This window comes from Phocoena sinus, chromosome 1 (assembly GCF_008692025.1).
Source record: "Phocoena sinus isolate mPhoSin1 chromosome 1, mPhoSin1.pri, whole genome shotgun sequence".
Lineage (NCBI taxonomy): Eukaryota > Metazoa > Chordata > Mammalia > Artiodactyla > Phocoenidae > Phocoena > Phocoena sinus.
Genome location: NC_045763.1, coordinates 127,946,753 through 127,963,336, shown reverse-complemented (window position 1 = coordinate 127,963,336; position 16,584 = coordinate 127,946,753). Strand labels below are relative to the sequence as shown.

At 35.9% G+C, this 16,584-nt stretch overlaps 1 protein-coding gene across 1 annotated transcript in view; it reads right to left on the bottom strand.

The window, feature by feature from the left end:
• The window catches only part of MROH9 (maestro heat like repeat family member 9), a 165,037-nt gene that overhangs the window by 5,269 nt on the left and 143,184 nt on the right, over positions 1–16,584 (bottom strand). The window contains exons 13-19 of the mRNA XM_032654056.1: positions 15,812–15,949; positions 15,102–15,222; positions 12,407–12,544; positions 9,904–10,080; positions 7,860–8,012; positions 7,642–7,758; positions 6,974–7,076 (exon numbers count right to left, since the gene is read on the bottom strand). Of these exons, the coding sequence (XP_032509947.1) occupies positions 6,974–7,076; positions 7,642–7,758; positions 7,860–8,012; positions 9,904–10,080; positions 12,407–12,544; positions 15,102–15,222; positions 15,812–15,949 (947 nt within the window). The remainder of the gene's footprint in view (positions 1–6,973; positions 7,077–7,641; positions 7,759–7,859; positions 8,013–9,903; positions 10,081–12,406; positions 12,545–15,101; positions 15,223–15,811; positions 15,950–16,584) is intronic.

Below are 16,584 nucleotides of genomic sequence, written 5' to 3'. Positions count from 1 at the left end.
TTATTGATAGTGTGTAGAAACCCAATTGATCTTTGTATATTGATATAGAAAACTTGCTAAATTTATTTAATTCCAATAGTTTTTCTGAATTCTTTCCAGTGTTCTAAATACTCAATTATTTATCTGCAAATTTTGGAAGTTCTATTTTCTTTTTTCCAGACTTATACATTTTATTTCTTGTTATTACCTTATTTTAGTTTTGGAAAATTTTTGGTCATTATCTCCTCAACTATTTATTTTGTCTCATTCTTTCCCCACTATCCTTATGGAATGCATATGTTAGACCTTATAACCATATCTCATATTATTATGCTCTGTTCATATTTTCCATTTTTAACTCTTTGAGCTTTGATCTTGAGGCTGAATATTTTATTCTGACATTTCTAATTCTCTTTATCTCTTTTCAGTTCTTTCTAGTCTGTTGCTAATTTTACCCATTGAGTTCTGCATTCCATCTCATTATTTAATCTTTTGAACATACTAATCATATTTATTTTAAAGTTCCTATCTGATAAATTTCAATAATTGCATATACTAGATTGTTTCTATTTTTTTTCCTTGTAATTAAAAAAATCTAAACCTCTGGTTATTTTTGATTAAATCTCAGCTATTGTGTATACAATTTTGTGTAGATACTTTTAGGCTCTGGGCAATTTATCTTCTTCCAGAGAGGATTTATTTTTGCTTTTTTGGCAGGCAGTTAGGCTAGAGGTATATCCCCTTAATCCAACCAGGGAGTTAGATATTCAAAGGTTCAGTAATTTTAAGAGCTGGCCTATTTTTAGTTTACTCTCACTCTTAGGGTAGAGACATCAGGGATCCCAGCTGAAAACTTGGGGGTATTTACCAGGGTTCCTCCTCATTGTCAGTCCACTCCAAGTTTTATTCCTCCAGCTCAGTGAGACAGCTAAAATTTCTGCACAGTTTATCAGCCTCCCAAATACCCTTTTTGCATTTAGAATTGATCTATAAATTTATAAAAGAAAATTTATAAAGGAAAATAATCCCCAAATCTCAGGCCTACTTCTTTTGGTTTTTCTACTTTCTCTTCACTGCCTTTATAAAAGCTCTTACATGTTTTCAGATAGATTTAAGAAATATTTTTATTGCTGTTCTTATTATCCTCATTTTCCATGTGATAAAATAAAAGTTCATAGAGATTAAGTAACTTGGTGAAGGTCACACGGCTAGTGGGTGTTCATTCTGAGATTTCAATGGAAACGTATCTACTCTCACCAATATTTCACACTGCCTCTGCTTCAGTCAAAATAGTGACCACAGAAATCACAATAATACATTATTTTCATAATACAATTTACAGATAGTAAAGCTCAAGATATTCTTATTGACAGGTGGAACATGGACTTAAAAATTTAAGAATAGGGCTTCCCTGGTGGCGCAGTGGTTGAGAGTCTGCCTGCCGATGCAGGGGACACGGGTTCGTGCCCCGGTCCGGGAAGATCCCACATGCCACAGAGTGGCTGGGCCCGTGAGCCATGGCTGCTGAGCCTGCGCGTCGGAGCCTGTGCTCCGCAACGGGAGAGGCCACAACAGTGAGAGGCCCGCGTACAAAAAAAAAAAAAAAAAAATTTAAGAATAATGCTTAAAAACAAAGCCCTGTGTTGTGGAGGTATCCTTAATTGGCATACTTTTGCTTAAGTTTGTAAATCAATGCAATTCCTTTCAGAATTAGATGGCGGGTACAAATAATGAATGAAAATTTCTTATGCTAGAGAGTACTAATTTCCCCTGTTGTCAAATTACTTCTTTATCTTTAGTTCTCTTACTAAAACTACCAATTTTTAGCTGGACACGTGGCCATCTAGCAGATGACTAGACTTTTAAGACTTCTTTGCAGCTAGGTATGGCCACATCTGTGTTCCGGGCTAATGATCATTTAGCAGAAGTTACAGTTGCTCTTTAAAGAGATGCCTGTGACCTCTTGATATTTTCCCCTTTCCAATTGACTGGTATGTAGAAGTGGTTGCAGGAGTAGGAAACTGTGTGATGAGAATACTAGAGCAACAGAAGAGCTGACACTAGTCTACGTATACTTGGATTGTTAAATGAGAGAGAAATAAGCTACTATTTTGTTTAAGCCGTAATTATATTTGGGTCTTTCTTATACTGTAGGAACTTCAGAAATACAACATTACCACCAAAGGAGCAGAACAGGTGGTAAAATTAGGCAAAAACAACTGAAAATTAAATGACTCTACTGAAATGGTGTTTTTGAAAGTTACAAATGAACTTTCAAATAGAATTTGATGTTTTGAAAGTTTTGAAACACGGCAGACTAACCACAATGCCAACAAGGTGCACGTGGAAGAATACAGTTAGTAGTGGTGGGGAGCGTGGAGACAGAAACTACAAGCTCCAACCACAAGCAGTCAGCTCTGCTCAGTTGCTACCAGGCAGAAATGCAGGTTCAGTGTAGCCTTATCTCCTCCCCCTATCAAATAATTGGAAATACAGATAGTTATGCGAAAACTCTTAAATTTTAAATTTGGCAATTGTGACACACTGCTAGTTGTCAATCTAATATCATTGTCCCCTTCTTGCCCAATAAAAAAAGTGCCAAGCAGCTCTTGCAAATGATGGTGGCATTGTGACAGTTCTGGTCATTGGGAGGTATAAGATGAATCACTGGTTGGGATTTTGAAGAAAGCTTTGTAAAATTAGGTTGACCCAGAGACACCTTTTGCTCTTTACGTTTTTCTTTCTCCTTGGTGTAACACTGTGAAAATGCTGAGGGTAATCAGAAAACACAAATAAGGATACAAGTCACATGCTAAGGATGATGGTATTATAAAGCCAATGATGCAATGAATATCTACATGCACACATCACTTCTCATATGTGACTATATCAGAGGATAAATTCTCTTGAGAAGAGATTATTAAGTCAAAAGAATATACATTTCACATTTGGATGGAAATTACCAAACTGTTCTGAGATTGTAGTAATTTACACTCTGACCAGTAATATAAGTGATTGCCTACTTCCTGCAACCTGGACAAAACTATGTAGTATAATCATTTTTGTTCTTTGTCAGTTTGATGGATGGAAGCACTTTATCAATTCAATTTGCATCACTTTTTGGATGAGGCTGTGAAAATTTTATGTATATGAGCCAAGTAATTTTCTTCATGTACTTTGTCCATTTTCCTAGTGGGTTGTTTGGCTTTTCTTACAGATTTGTAAGGATTCTTTAGACAGTAAGAATTCATGCACCCTTTATATGTGATAAGTGCCATAAATATTTTATTACAATTTGGATTTTGACTTTGTTTATAGTGGTTTTGCCTTGCAAAAATATTTGTTTTTACATAGTTTGTCAATCTTTTATGATTTTTATTTTTACTTAGAATGATCTTACCTACCCCATGATTATAAAGCAAATTCTTCTACACTATTTTATCTAATCTTATTTATTATTATGGTTTTATTTTTAGCATTTGAGCCTTTGACCATCTGGAATTTATTTAGTGTAAAGAGTGGGATAGGAATAAAATAATTTAAAAAATTCCAGATGGCTCACCATGTGTCCCCAAACCATTTAAGGAATATTCCATATTTTCATCACTATTAGTTAAAGCCAGTGATTCACTGTAAAATATTGCATGTTTTGGCAGTTATTTCTAGATGGTATTTTGTTCCATTTGTCTATCTATTCATTCCATGTGATTTTAATTACTGTAGCTATATTAATATCTGATAAGGCTAGTCCTCTTTCATTCTTTTTTGGTTAGAACTTCCTGGATATTCTTGCATGGTAACTTTTCTATATTAATTTTAAAATTAGGATGTCAATTTTGAAAAAAAAAGCTCTATTGATATTTCAATGGGCATCTTATTCCATGTATAGATTAATTTAGGAAAGGACTGGCACATTTACAATTTTGATTCTTTCCTAAAATATGGTTTGTACCTTTCAATTTATTTAAAATTTTTTTGTGTCTTTCAGTAATGTTTGCAGGTTTTCTTCATAGAAATACTGCATACATTTTAAAGTTTCTTTTTAGATCTTCCTTCCTTCCATCTATTCAATACATGAATTCATACACCTAGAATTGATTTTTGTGTAGGGTGTCAGGTAGGAATTTGTGTGTGTGTGTGTGTGTGTGTGTGTGTGTGTGTGTGTGTATTCCCATTGTCCTAGCACCTTTTATTAGACAGCCCATCATTTCTGATCTGATATATACTACCAGTTCTGATCTTTATATTAGGTGTTTGTATATGTGTGGATCTGTTTCTAGGCTTTCTATTACAGTCTCACAGGTCTTGTCTTTCCTTGAGTGAGTAACGGATTGTCTAAAATTGGTTAGTTATATCTTCTTATGTTGGTCTTTTGTTCTTCCACATACATTTAGAATCAACTTGTCAAGATCTATGAAATTATCTGTTGGTATTTTTTATTATAACTGGATTGAACTTATTGATCAGTATTTCTCAGTAGGGGCTCTGGGGATTCTAGATGGGATAATTTGTGACTAACACTGTTACAATTATTACTGATGAATATTAAGCATACTCCTGTAACATTAAATGCATTAATGGACATTAAATGCTATACCAACCTGAAAGCAAGTAGACCATAGAGGTCAGTTTTTGAGGCATAGAGAAATGTAAAACATAGTGAAGAATGGATTGGGAGCTGGAAGTCCTACAGTTAAGTAGATACTGTATGTCCTTATGTGATAGTTTATCCATTCCTTCTTTAGTTGGCTGAATTCCATCCATCAATGATTTCTTCAAGAAGGATTCATGGTAATGAACTTATGCTGAGTTTTTATGTTTTAGAAATGTTTTCTTATTATTTTTATAGTTGGATATAATTTTGATGAGTATAAAATTCTTCAGTCATAATTTTTTTCTACTTACGATTTATAGGCTCTATTCTACTACATTTTAGAGTTGAATACTGAAGTGGAGAAATCTAATGCCACATTTATTTATTTTGTAACATATAGGTGACTTTTTTTTTGCTCAACTGCACAACGAATTCTTTAACTCTGAAGTTCCATAACTTTGTTAGGAAATGTCTTAATGTTTCATTCTGTATAAAATATTTCTTGAACAATTTATACCATCAATATATTTAATCAAATTTTTTTTAGTTCTTAAATTCTATCTTTGAATACTTTTTTTCTGTCTAATTGTTCATTTTTCTTTGTGGATATTATCTATGCATACTTGCATTTCTTTCATCTATCTTCTATATCTATCATTGCTCCCTAATTTTTCAAACTGTTTCTTGTTGGTTTATATTTTATTTTGCTAACATTCTTCAACCCTTTACTCCTTGTTCCTTACTGGGTTATCTACAATATATATTTGCTCTTCCATTGGCTGCAATGTAGTTTTTTGCAATGGTTATGTATTTTTTCTTACACTTTCCATCATGCTTTGAAAGCTTCTTTTACTTTTTGAAATTCTCTGTTTTGCCATTTATTTTCTTGAACATATTAATCAGTTTTAAAAACATATGTCTCACATCTATGTCAGATAACTTTAGTATCTGGATCTCCTGATGTTCGCCTTCCATTGTCTATTTTTTTTAAAAAAATTTATTGGATTATAGTTGATTTACAATGTTGTGTTAGTTTTAGGTATACAGCAAATCTCCTCCTAGAGTGATGAAAATAAAACAAAAATAAACAAATGGGGTCTAATTAAACTTAAAAGCTTTTGCAGAGCAAAGGAAACCATAAAGCAAAAAGACAACCCTCAGAATGCGAGAAAATATTTGCAGAGGAAACAACCAACAAGGGAGTAATCTCCAAAATATACAAACAGCTCATGAAGATCAATATCAAAAAAACAAACAACCCAATCAAAAAATGGACAGAAGATCTAAATAGACATTTCACCAAAGAAGACATACAGATGGCCAAAAAGCACACACATGAAAAGATGCTCAACATCACTAATTACTAGAGAAATGCAAAGCTTACTCTTCATGTATTCCCGTTATCCCATTATATATTCCCTGTGTGCTTATATCTTTATTTTAAAAAGTTTTGGATTCATGAATATATTTACCATGATTTTCAACTACTCTGTAGAAACATTTTCTAAAATTTGATTTTCTTCTTTGTGGAAAGTTTGTGGAAATTTCCAGTGTAGAATTCAGAATAGCATGAATTCTTTATGGTTTGAAACAAAGTTCTTATAATACAGGGTTCTCTGTGTGTGTGTGTTCCTCTACTCCACTCTGATCAACACAGATCATGAACTGTAGTGCTGATCATAATACAACTTGTCTTCTACCCTGACTAATGACAGACTTTTCTGTACAAGTATAATGTGACTAAGTATTTCCTCATTCCTTGGGGCCCCAGCTATTCGAGGATGCCAAATGGGGTCAAGGGAATATCCCACTACCAAGTTGGGAATTCAGTTCCTATCATTCCAAATAAAGGATTACTAGTTTTGATCTTCATGGCGAGAATCTAGGGGGAAAAAACTGATTGGTCAGGTTTGTCCAAGGTCAAAAATTACAGTTTTCTTTTAGAATCTTCCTGCACTCCCACAACTTTACATTTTCTTCTTCAAACTTTATTGGATTTGGTAGCTCTTCCTCATCTGTTGTAGTCTGTGGTTATAGATGTTCATGTTTTGTTGAAGATGACATTTAAAAAATACATTATTCTTATTCTTTGGGGGGTGATTTTTAAGCAGTGAAGGAAAACTGTAGTGGTTTGCCACCATCTAAAATTTTGAAATTCATCCTGTTGAATGTACTTTGTATGATAATTTAATCACACAGCTATACCCACTGTGTATTATAAAGTAGAACTCTATACTCATGATATATTTTAACTTCTGTTCATCTTAGATATCACCATGAAAAGTACTGTCTATCATAAAGAAAGAAAATTTATAATTTTTTCAAGGAAAATTTCTAGCTGCTTACCCCATTCTTTACCTTTTAAGACAAATTAGGAAATTAGAATTGAATTTTACTTACCTATTAAAATAACTGATCCTCTTCTCAGATATGTTCTGGAACTCCTCAGGAATCCTAAGGTATCAGATATCAAATCTATAATATATTTCTGATGAGAAATAAGCTGAGAATAAAAAAGGAAAAAAAATTCTCTCACTTATTGAAAGAGCACATTTGCTCTCTCTAGAGAGGCTTTCAGGGAAAAGAACTTGGTTGCTTATACCAAATCAGGGCCAGTTTAAAACTTGGGGGTTTCTGTGTATGAACGTTATTCTTTTGTTTGCAGGTATTATTCAGCTTATTACATGATATCCAAACTTTGGGTTTCCAACTTTTGCTTAACATCCTTCCATCCCCATTTGTCTATCATTGCAGTTTATGCTGGTTTTCAGAGAACCGGCTCATTCAGCCATGGAAAAGAAATTCCAGCTTTTCTTCTGGTGATCTGAAATGTTGTTCCTACCTTTACACTGCTCAAAGTAGGTAGGTTGGAGGAAGAAACGATAGATGGAAAATGTTGAGGAAAAGAGAGTGGAAATTTTTAATTTTCTCTTGTCTCAAGTTCTAGCTATAATTGTTCATTTATCTTTTCTTTATATTCCTTGCTCATCATGCTTTTCATCACTTTGGATATCCTTTAAAGTTCCTTCTATAACTCTTGTGGTAGTAAACCCTGAGGGGTCACTTACAAGATTGTTACAGATGTTGAGCACTACCAGCTCAAAACTGCAATGTTCATCCTTGAGCAAATATGATGTTGGCCATTTTAATTCTGAGGCACAGATTTCTAATGTATATTTACATGCCTGTGAAGTAGAAAAAGGTCAGTAAAAATCTATTCATCTGATGTTACATAAAGCACTGCGATTCTCAGCAAAACTAAGAAAAACAAAATCACAGGACTTACTTTAACTACTCTTGCCTCTGTATCTTCCAGGAACAGCATCAGAGGCACCAAGCCTCTGAAAACCACATCATTCAGCATCCATGTGTACTGACTCATGTCCCTGAGTAACTCACCAAAGTGTCGAATGGCCATACTCCGAATGCCTCCATTACTCTGAAATATGCACACAGAAAAGACCTCATTTGAGGATATTTATATATATGAACACACACTATATACTATATATACTATGTATACTTATATACACTATATAGTATATATATATTTATACGTATATATACTATATATGATGTGTCTATATGTATATATATAATTTTTTTTTTTTTCGATATGCGGGCCTCTCACTGCTGTGGCCTCTCCTGTTGCAGAGCATAGGCTCCGGATGCACAGACCCAGCGGCCATGGCTCACGGGCCCAGCCACTCCGTGGCATGTGGGATCTTCCCAGACTGGGGCACGAACCCTTGTCCCCTGCATTGGCAGGCAGACTCTCAACCACTGCGCCACCAGGGAAGCCCGTATATATATAATTATTATCATTTATTTTTAGAAAAGGTTCACTTTGGGTCTGAGAAGTCTAAGGGTCTAAGAAGATTCACTTTGGGTCTAAGCTTGTCTTTTGATTTTAAAATAAGACTTGCTTACCAAAATTCAGATTACCTTAAAGAAAATCCCCTGTGAAAAGTGAGTTTCTTAAATTTAGGAAGATAGTATTTAATAACATCCTAAAATTATAACATGTAAAAATCTATATAACTTGGAGATGATTTCTATAATAATACTTAGGGTAATATGACCATGATGTCTTCAAATGCTGGAGGACTTTGCAGAATTGCCAGTGAATACCAATGCAAGTTCTTTGCATAATGGCATAGTATTAGGTTTCCAAGGGCTTACTTATGCCAAATAGGAAGGTGATTGGATTATAAAGATTCTAGAAGAGAAAAATTGCAAGTCAGAGGAAGAGGTTAATTTTTAAAAATATAATATCACCTTCAGTTTTTAAAAAAAGTTTATGATTCCATTTTGAAAATAATTCTTTACGTGGACATGCCAACTACTTATTAGCTGTGTGAACTTGGCCAAATATTCATTTCAGTTTTCCTCAGTTTCCTTATATGTAAACTGGATAATAGCAATAGAGTTTGTTACAGGATTATGTGAAATTGTCCATGTAAATCCCTTAAAATAGTGCCTGGTACATAGTAAATGCTCAATACATTTTAGCCACTATTATTATTACTATTCTTATCATTATGTCCTTATGAAAATATTTTCTGCCACTGTTTCCTTTTTCTATAATTTAATAATATTGGGCCTTTCTTCAATGAAATCTGCAGAACTAAAAAGTTACACATTTTGGCAAGATAATTTACTATGAAATAATTCTCTGGTTCACAAACACTCATCAAAGGAATCTTTAAAAGCAAATAGATTTCCCATAGCATACCAAAATGTTCTTGTTTATTAAAATACTATATTACTGTCATCCAACTTTTCTGGAACACGTTTACCGTAAAAAATGAGAATTTTCAAAATGCACAACTTTCTGATGAAATACTTTCTAATTAAAGTTTTCTATGAAAATATCATATTCATTTGGGGCATTACACATGTCAACTCTAATACCCATAATATGCCTGCTATTCACTCTGTTTTACAGATGATGCACTAAGAGACTGAACCACCTGCTCAAGATTTCACAGCTAGTCAGTGGCAGCACAGGGATTTGAACCTAGGAAGTCCAGATTCAGGGTTAACAAACACAGCCACTAAACTATAATTCCTCTTTCATCTAAGAACAGAGGCTACATTTTGATTCTCTTTTCCTATGGGCAGACTTTTCCAGGTTCTCATAGTGTAGTTTAAAAACAAACAAACATAGAGCTTACTTAATATTATTATCTCTGGAAAGAAAAAGGTAGCTCTGCACAAAATGACTGCCTTCTGTTGACTTATTCTGGGATGTAATAGCATTGCCTTACCTGGGGCTTCAGCTTAATGATAAAACCTAATGATCTCACATATCTAACTGTGTAACTCACATGATCCATCAGAGGACAGTAGCTGCAAGCAATTCTGGTACACAGGGAGGAGTAGGTCACCTTGTCCAGTTTGCCTAAAAGTCTTCGAAGGGTCATCAAGGCCCGAATTACAACAGTCTTGTCTTGGGAAAGGAAGGCATCCAAGATGGCTATTAATAAGCTGCAGACATTTTCTATCTATATATAAAAGGAAGAAAATGGTGGGATTTAAGAACTAGAAGGAGACTTGAGGTAGCATTTGGTACACACGCCTCTGAGTTTGGGCAGCATGCAGTGATGTGCTGGAGCTAGCTTACAAGAGTCAATTGCCAAATTGTCAAAAATTTTGCAAGCTGATCATTAAAAGTCACTATTAAAAATTAAATTTTAGGGCTTCCCTGGTGGCGCAGTGGTTGAGAGTCCGCCTGCCGATGCAGGGGACACGGGTTCGTGCCCCGGTCTGGGAAGATCCCACATGCCGCGGAGCGGCTGGGCCCGTGAGCCATGGCCGCTGAGCCTGTGCGTCCGGAGCCTGTCCTCCGCAACGGGAGAGGCCACAACAGTGAGAGGCCCGCGTAACGCATAAAAAAAAAAAAAAAAAAAAAAAAAAAAAAAAAAAATTAAATTTTATAAATTTAGAAATAAATAAAAACAATGGTAATAAATACTGAAGACTCATCACTTCCTGTTCTTTTGCTACATTTTGCTCTTTTATGCCTTTGAGCTTATTTACACGTAGTGTATCTGTATGGTGGGGATATTAAATAATGATGCACTACTGTGCATCTCCTCCCAAATCCATGTCTACTGATGTCCCTTTGATAGATTGAAATCATCCATAGTGGGAGTATTTACACCAGAGAAATTGGTCTTATTTTCACAGAGCTGCTTGTTTAAACATTTACCAACACACCACTGGCAGTATAACCTCGAAACTAGGGGACAATGACCTGTTTGGACATGAGAGCCCCTGAGCTGCTGAGCTAGGTCATGGGCATCAGTTGCAGATAAGAGACAAGCAGAATATCAGGCAATTAAAGCATGAAAAGGAGACACAAAAGGAGGGAAAGAAAGGCTGGAAAGAAAGGAAGTAAAAGAAATAAATAATATTTGCCAAAATAACAGCCAGAGGACACTTGTGTCTGGCTGGAGTCTTTACCAATAGATAGTACGTGAAACCTCAATACAGATCCCTCTCCACTGTTTCTCTCCCACTTTCCTAGACAACTTTGTTACATTGTTAATCGCATTGGTAAGAGGACTAGACAAGGTAATAAATAACTTTCTGTTCACAATACATCCTACTGACTTGTATGATTTATCTAAAGCAAATAAACTATGGCTCATTTTGTTGTAAATGCAAAATGAGTGCCCACTGACAGGCTTTAAGCTTTCAGAGACTATGCTTAATGGATATACTAGGATTTATTATTAAATCAGTAATAATTTATGGAATATCTACAGTCTCAGCATTGTGCAGGCTACTTTGAAATTTACAAAAGAATTACAACACATAGGTGTATGCGTTGACACACTCTTCCTGGAAGGCAAGAAGTATCACATGACTTAGTGGGAAATGATATAGGACAGTAGTTCTCAAGTTCAACCTGCATTAGAATTACCTGGAGGACTTTTGAAAACATAGATTGGTGGGCGCAACCCCCAGGATTTCTGATTCCATAGGCCTGTGATAGGGCCTGACAGTGTGCATTTTTTTTTTTTTGCGGTACGTGGGCCTCCCACTGTTGTGGCCTCTCCCGTTGCGGAGCACAGGCTCCAGACGCACAGGCTCAGCGGCCATGGCTCACGGGCCCAGCCGCTCCACGGCATATGGGATCTTCCCGGACCGGGGCACGAACCCGTGTCCCCTGCATCGGCAGGTGGACTCTCAACCACTGCGCCACCAGGGAAGCCCGACAGTGTGCATTTTAAACAAATTTCCAGGAGACTCTGATGCTGTTGGTTCAAGAGTCATAGGTAGAGAGCCATAAATATGAAATATTATATAAGCAAATGCTTATAGTTGGTGTGGCCCTGAAAGGGATGAGGCTGCTAGAGACCAGAATATCCAGTGAAATTCGACTTGAGCTGATCATTGGAAAATAAGAAAAATGTGAATGGGTGAAGGAGGAAAGTGGTATAAAGGAAGAAAAAGCTTGAGCGAGTGCTCTGAGACAGGAAATTAATGTGTATGCATGTGTGTATGTTGGAGTGGAAAATAACGTATGTGTGGTTTAGAGTGTAACAAGAGTGTTTATGTAGAGCAATGCTGATAAATTCTGAGTGTAATGAGTGATTTTCTGGGAAAAATATAAATAAGGTGATAAAGCCAATAAATTGACTTAACACATGCTTTCCATTCAACCCAGTTTCCTTATTGATAAAACACTCAGCTTTGATATTGTGTTGGTGGTGTATAAACTAAAAAATAATCAATGTTTTGTCAGTAAGGATACTGAGTTCTACCAAATCTCAGATTATGACTTCGATGGTGCTGGCAGACACAGATCACACACACACATACCTCACTGATAACCGGTGCCATGCTGGCAATTTTCTGAAGGCTCAGTTTGCTAACTGCAGGATCAGAGTCATTGACCCAGTTTCTGAAGAGAACCAAAAATTCTTCTGGGAATGGGTCCTTGAAGAAATTATTGAGAAGCTAAAAGAAAACAATTAAGTTCATAGGCAGAGTAATGGCCAGGCATTGTTCTTGCTTCAGTCACAAAAATCAAGACATTTTCAGTAAAACAAACACAAATCACACTAAAACTCTAAATACTTACACATATTTTTACATATATTTCTGTGCCCATAGAGGGAAGGAGAAGTAGCAGATGGAATAGGAAATACATGCTTTGTTTTATATATATGATGAAAGAAATTTTTACACGTGGAATAACAGAGTTTACGTTAACTTTTTATACTTTTATGTTGCCTCATCTTTCTCTTACCTGGAAAACTTCGGTGCCTAATAGCATTAATATGTTTACTTATTCGTTTTCTACCATATAATGCATACACTAGTCTTAAAATTATGATATCAACACATATAACATCAATAAACCTCCTGAGGAAAAATAAATATTTCTTTACAGATTTTTTTTGTCCTTGCAATTTATCTCACTAAGGATGTACAAAGCACAGTGTTCATGTATTACTTGATCTTTCACAAATCTGTGGGGTGTGTATATGTGTGTGTGTGTATGTGTGTGTGTGTGTGTGTGTGTGTGAGAGAGAGAGAGAGAGAGAGAGAGAGAGAGAGAGAAGAGAGAAGCATACAATTCACAGAGAAAGACACTAAGATCATAATAGTTAAATAGGTAAAGGAAAGATCAGGTTGTTCATAATATGGAACTTTAATTTATAAATAATATTTTAAAAATGTTCAAACTCTCTAAAATTTTAAACAATAAGTACAAATCAAATCACCCCACAGGACATCACATCTGCCTCTCACATTGGAAAGCTTGTTTTTGGTGGTGAGAGTGCCGTGGGGTAAGCATACCCATGAGCTGTGTGGGGAGCTCTGATTGGCACTGCTTTCCAGATAGCGGTTTGGCATTAAAAATCCTTAGCCTTGAGAATGTTTATACCCTTTGGTTATTATTTCAGATTCTTGGAATCTATTATAAGAAAATAATCTAAAATACCAAAAGAAAGAAGATTTAGGCACAAAGATGTAAACTTGATTACTATTTATATCAGTAGAACTTGATTGCTATTTATATCAGTAGAAAACTAGAAATAACAAATATATATAAATAAATGGCATAGGCATTGGTAATACTATCTTAGGTATCACTGGCTGATAAGACCAAAATAAGGTAAAATGCATAGATTGTGTGTTCAGAACAACAAAATGCCAAGGGACCTCACAGTTGAACTGGAAATTTGACGATTGCCCAGAATTTCTAAACAGAGAAAGTGGTGGGAGAGTGTGGTCATTGCTGAGTTCCTGGAAAGACAGGCATGCCAATCTCCAGTAGCAGGAAGCATTACATTCATGATGAGAGAGGCAACTAGGTTTCCATCTAGGTATATTAATGATGCTTACATAAATCTTATGTAGTTTGTAAATTTCTTTTAAATGTAGCATTTTATGGAAGGGATTTTGTATCTCATGTTTAGACCTATTTGGTGTTTGTACATACTTAAAGGGTAGTACAATAAAAATAATGAGTCACATAATAAAATAATGAGAGGTTCAAATGGATTAAGCAAGTTAGAAAAATACTGATTTGCTACTGCAATGTTAAGTTAAACTAATTCATGTATCCTTGTGAAAGCTTTAGAAGTATATAGTAGGACTTCCCTGGTGGCGCAGGGGTTGAGGGTCCGCCTGCCGATGCAGGGGACACGGGTTCGTGCCCCGGTCTGGGAGGATCCCACATGCCGCGGAGCGGCTGGGCCCGTGAGCCATGGCCGCTGAGCCTGCGCGTCCGGAGCCTGTACTCCGCAACGGGAGAGGCCACAACAGTGAGAGGCCCGCGTACCGCAAAAAAAAAAAAAGAAAAAAGAAAAAAAGAAGTATATAGTATACTGTATGGGTATGCCTTTTATAGTTTATTAACTATTTTGACATGAAGTTTGAAATGTAAAACTTTTGGAAATATTTGGCATCGTACCTTAGATCAATACTTATTATATATTACTTTTGTGGAAAATTAGATTTGACTCAGATAATTTCAATTTATAGAACTTTTTACATGCCTTTTGTAAGCAAAAGTACTGCCTCAATTTGCTTAACTCTGGTATGGCATTCCAATATTTGATGTAATATTCATATACAAAGTAATATAGTTCTATATCTTCATGTTACCCAGTTATTTAGCCCATTCCTTTTTTCCCCTAGACAGTCTGAAGTATCGTTTAGACACTAGATGTTACCTACCACCTTTAGTAAACTTAATTATCCCTATATACTTTAAGAAGCTTGTAAAGAAATATGAACTAGGACTACAAAAATAATTAGTTTGTGCAAATCCGCACCCCCTAGGAAAATACAAAGGCCAACTCCTGAAACAGTCTAAAGGGACAACCCTCTCATAAATCTATCTTCGCCTTACGCCCCTCAGCTTCAGCTATCTGTTATTGTCTTAACTTTTGGTAAGAATCAATATTCGGAGAGGGAGACAAACCATTAGAGAGTTGATTTAAGTTTGGATAAGGAAAGGGAATGAGAACTTGGTTGTTCACAGTCTCATAATAAAACTCACTTCAGTGAGGAATATTATTGTGATGACCTTGTCTTCTGACCTTCTAGGACCTTCCACTGCGAGCTTATAGAGATAATGCAAGGTGTCTGGAAACTGTGGAAAGTTATAGTCACTGAGAGTTCTGTAAAGAAGAATAAAGAACTGAATTAGCAAAGAAGATGAAAACACTTTCTGCATCAGCAAATGCTAATGGTAGAAAAGAGGGAAACATTATCCTCATATTTTGTATCACCAGATAAAAAGAAAGATATTCTTGAATATTCCTTAATCCAAGGTAAACTGCAGGCTCAGTATGAGTTCTACGCAGACTCTGTGGATAAAAGTCCTCTTCTATTATACTTTCCCAAATTTGTCTCATTGGGTCCAGGTTTTTATCAGACCTCTTTAAAGTGGGACCACATGTCTGATGCCTGCAGAGGAGGAATCAGTTAACAACAGAGGAAGGAAAAAGCAGATTCACCTCTAGTTCTCCATATCTGTTCTGTGGAGGGAGAATAATTTGGTGTCTACATCACTAGGTAAGAGAGCAAGGCAAGGAAAAGTAAAACCCCCCCAAATAAGTGAAAAAGAAGAAGTCAAATGGCAATTCAGATCATTAGGAGAGATTTGGAAGTTGGAGTGGCTATTGACTGTGTTCCCACAGTGGCTTAGTTGAAGAAAGATGAAACAGGTGGGAAAGAGAGAACATTTCTCAATGCCCCTGTTCTTACTTGGCAACAAGGTAGACTCCATGATGGTGAAACAGTGCTTGGGAAAACTGGTTCCAGCAATTCTTTCTCTTTAGAGCAATATCCACTTGTTGCAGTCCAGAACAATTCAGCAGAACTCTCAGTGCATCTTGAGCATAGCTAAGGTCCCAAAGAAGAGGAGAGTCATCACCTGCAAGTGGCCTTCACATAACTAGATACAAGTGATTATTTGCCTTTTCATTCTATGTTGGGCAGGATGCCAGTTTTGGGAAAGGGGGGTGTTTCAAAGAAAAGACCACTAAATTCTCTTCATCTCCCCTGATTAACAGGACATGGGATGCGGGGTTAAACTGAAATTGTAGCATGTAAAATCTAGGATTAATCATAGAGCAGCTTATTCATTTATGAAAAGCTTGTTAGCAAAAGATGTTAAGTGATGTGAAGACATGCTAAAGGTGCCTGTTGATTGTCTTCTTTGAATGCTTTAAATAAATAGAATACATTCATATCTACTTGGTATGATTTGGTGTCTGTCTGCTTGAAAGACAGAGAGTGGATTAAATATCTTAATGGGATTGTGTTTTAGAGTCCTGCCTGACTTAGAAGTCCACACCAGATGAGGGCAAATAGCAGAAAGTTGGGTCCTGATTTCCCTGGAGAGCAGGAAAGCTTACTGTAATCTCTTGGGCAAAAGAGAAGAGCCGAACCTTACCTTATGTGGACAGAATGACTGCATGCTATCATAAGCCCACACATCACATCACCAACCGCAAAATAAAGTTACAGTTCACAAA